Here is a 1,879-nt window from a genome sequence, read left to right as displayed (position 1 = left end):
TTCTGAAATGTAGTCTTACACCTGTCGTCCCAAATAAAAGGTTGATCTTTCCAAGTCAATTTCATCAATGGGAAAGCAATTTGAGAGAAACCTTAAATAAACCTTCTGTAATATTCAGTTAATCCTATAAAACTTCAAATTTCTATAACTGACCTAGGCTGTTCCCATTTCAACACAACATCAACTTTATGAGGATCAATAGAAATTCCATCTGCTGATAACATATGGCCTAAAAATCTAACTTCTCTCAGGAAAAAATTGCACTTACTGAGCTTGGCATAGAGTTTGTTCTCCTTAAGAATCTGAAGGATAATCCGAAGATGTTTGGCATGTTGTTCCTCACTTTCGAATAAACCAGAATGTCATCGATAAGAACCACAACAAACTAGTCTAAATATGGTCTAAAGATACGATTAATGTAATTCATGAAAATCGCAGGTGCATTGGTCAAACCAAATGGCATGACAAGGAACTCATAATGCCCATAACACATACGAAGGAATGTTTTAGGTACATCTTTCTCAGAAACCTTTAGCTGATGATACCTTGACCTCAAGTCAATCTTGGAAAAGACTGAGGCTCTTGCCAATTGATCTAACATATCATTAATCCTAGCTAAAGGGTACTTATTCTTCACCGTCACCTTGTTCAATTACCAGTAATCAATATATAATCGTAAACTACCATCTTTCTTTCTTACAAATAACACTGGCAAACCCCAAGATGATACACTCAGCCTGATGAATCATTTGTTAAGCAAATCCTCAATCTGCTTCTTCAATTCATTCAACTCTGAGGGTGACATCCGGTAAGGGGCTTTAGAAATTGATTCTGTACCAGGAACCAAATCTATTGAGAATTCAACTTCTCTTTTCGGAGGTAATCCAGACATCTCCTCAGAAAATATCTCATGAAATTCACTGGCCACTCTAATTTTCTCAATACCACCGTCATACATGCTGCTGGTAGCACAAACTACTATGTAGGAGTCACACCCTTTCTTGATTAGCTTCTCAGCTTGCACAACTGATAGGAACCTAAGTTGCTCAGTAGAACTAGTTCCTGCCAACGACACTAACAAAGACACTAACTTCCTGGCACAATCTAGCGTAGCATTATTAACTGCTAGCCAATCCATGCCAACTATCACATTAATCCCTTTCATAGGAATGTAAATCAGATTGATCACGGATACTCAATTCTCAAATACAATCTCAACTCTCTAACATGCTCTGCTACTAATACTTGAAAGTCCAGAAGGCATGTCACTTTAATTATCATAGGTAACTCTTTCAATTCTAACTTCAATCTATCTACACGTTCTTTTGACATGAACGAATGTGTAGCTCTCAAATCAAATAAAGCTTCAATTCTATTACCACAGACAAAATAATACCTTTGATCAAGTTCGAAGATGCTCTGGCCTCTTCTTGCGTCACAGCAAATACTCATCCCAAAATTGTAGCACGCTACTCTACCATTTCAACTCCACCTTCAAAATAATATTTGGCAACATGGCCTAGTTTCCCACACTTAAAATAGGACCAACATTTTCCCACATGGAATCAACTATAGACATTGCACTAGGGTGACCTTCCAGTACTAAAAGTAGGAGCCAGTGTGTTCGAAGCTTGCCTTGAAGGTTATTGAGGTCCAATTCTAAACCCAGTACTCCTCAATTCTTCTAACAAGTTATCTCCTCTATCAGCTAGTTGAGGTACATCCAGTTGAACCTCAAGCACAGGTTCATCCTCAACCAGACGCCTATATACTCAGGTGCTACATGTAGGTCGAGTACCTCTTCTTCTCATATTTTCTCCCCTCCTAAGGATGAAATTAACACAAAAGTTAAAGAAAAGGGAAAGAATAGGTGTAATGA

At 37.9% G+C, this 1,879-nt stretch overlaps 1 protein-coding gene across 1 annotated transcript; it reads right to left on the bottom strand.

The window, feature by feature from the left end:
• Window positions 1-745: 745 nt before the first annotated feature.
• On the bottom strand, window positions 746-1,138 carry LOC129305420 (uncharacterized). Its single transcript, XM_054945453.1, has one exon. The coding sequence runs from the start codon at window positions 1,136-1,138 to the stop codon at window positions 746-748; it is 393 nt and encodes a 130-aa protein (XP_054801428.1).
• Window positions 1,139-1,879: the final 741 nt, after the last annotated feature.

Source organism: Prosopis cineraria, unplaced genomic scaffold, assembly GCF_029017545.1.
Source record: "Prosopis cineraria cultivar Desert tree isolate PC_DT_omini unplaced genomic scaffold, ASM2901754v1 PC3, whole genome shotgun sequence".
In the NCBI taxonomy this organism is placed as follows: Eukaryota; Viridiplantae; Streptophyta; class Magnoliopsida; order Fabales; family Fabaceae; genus Prosopis; species Prosopis cineraria.
Note: the sequence above shows the minus strand (reverse complement) of the source record. Positions and strands in the feature narration are given on the sequence as shown.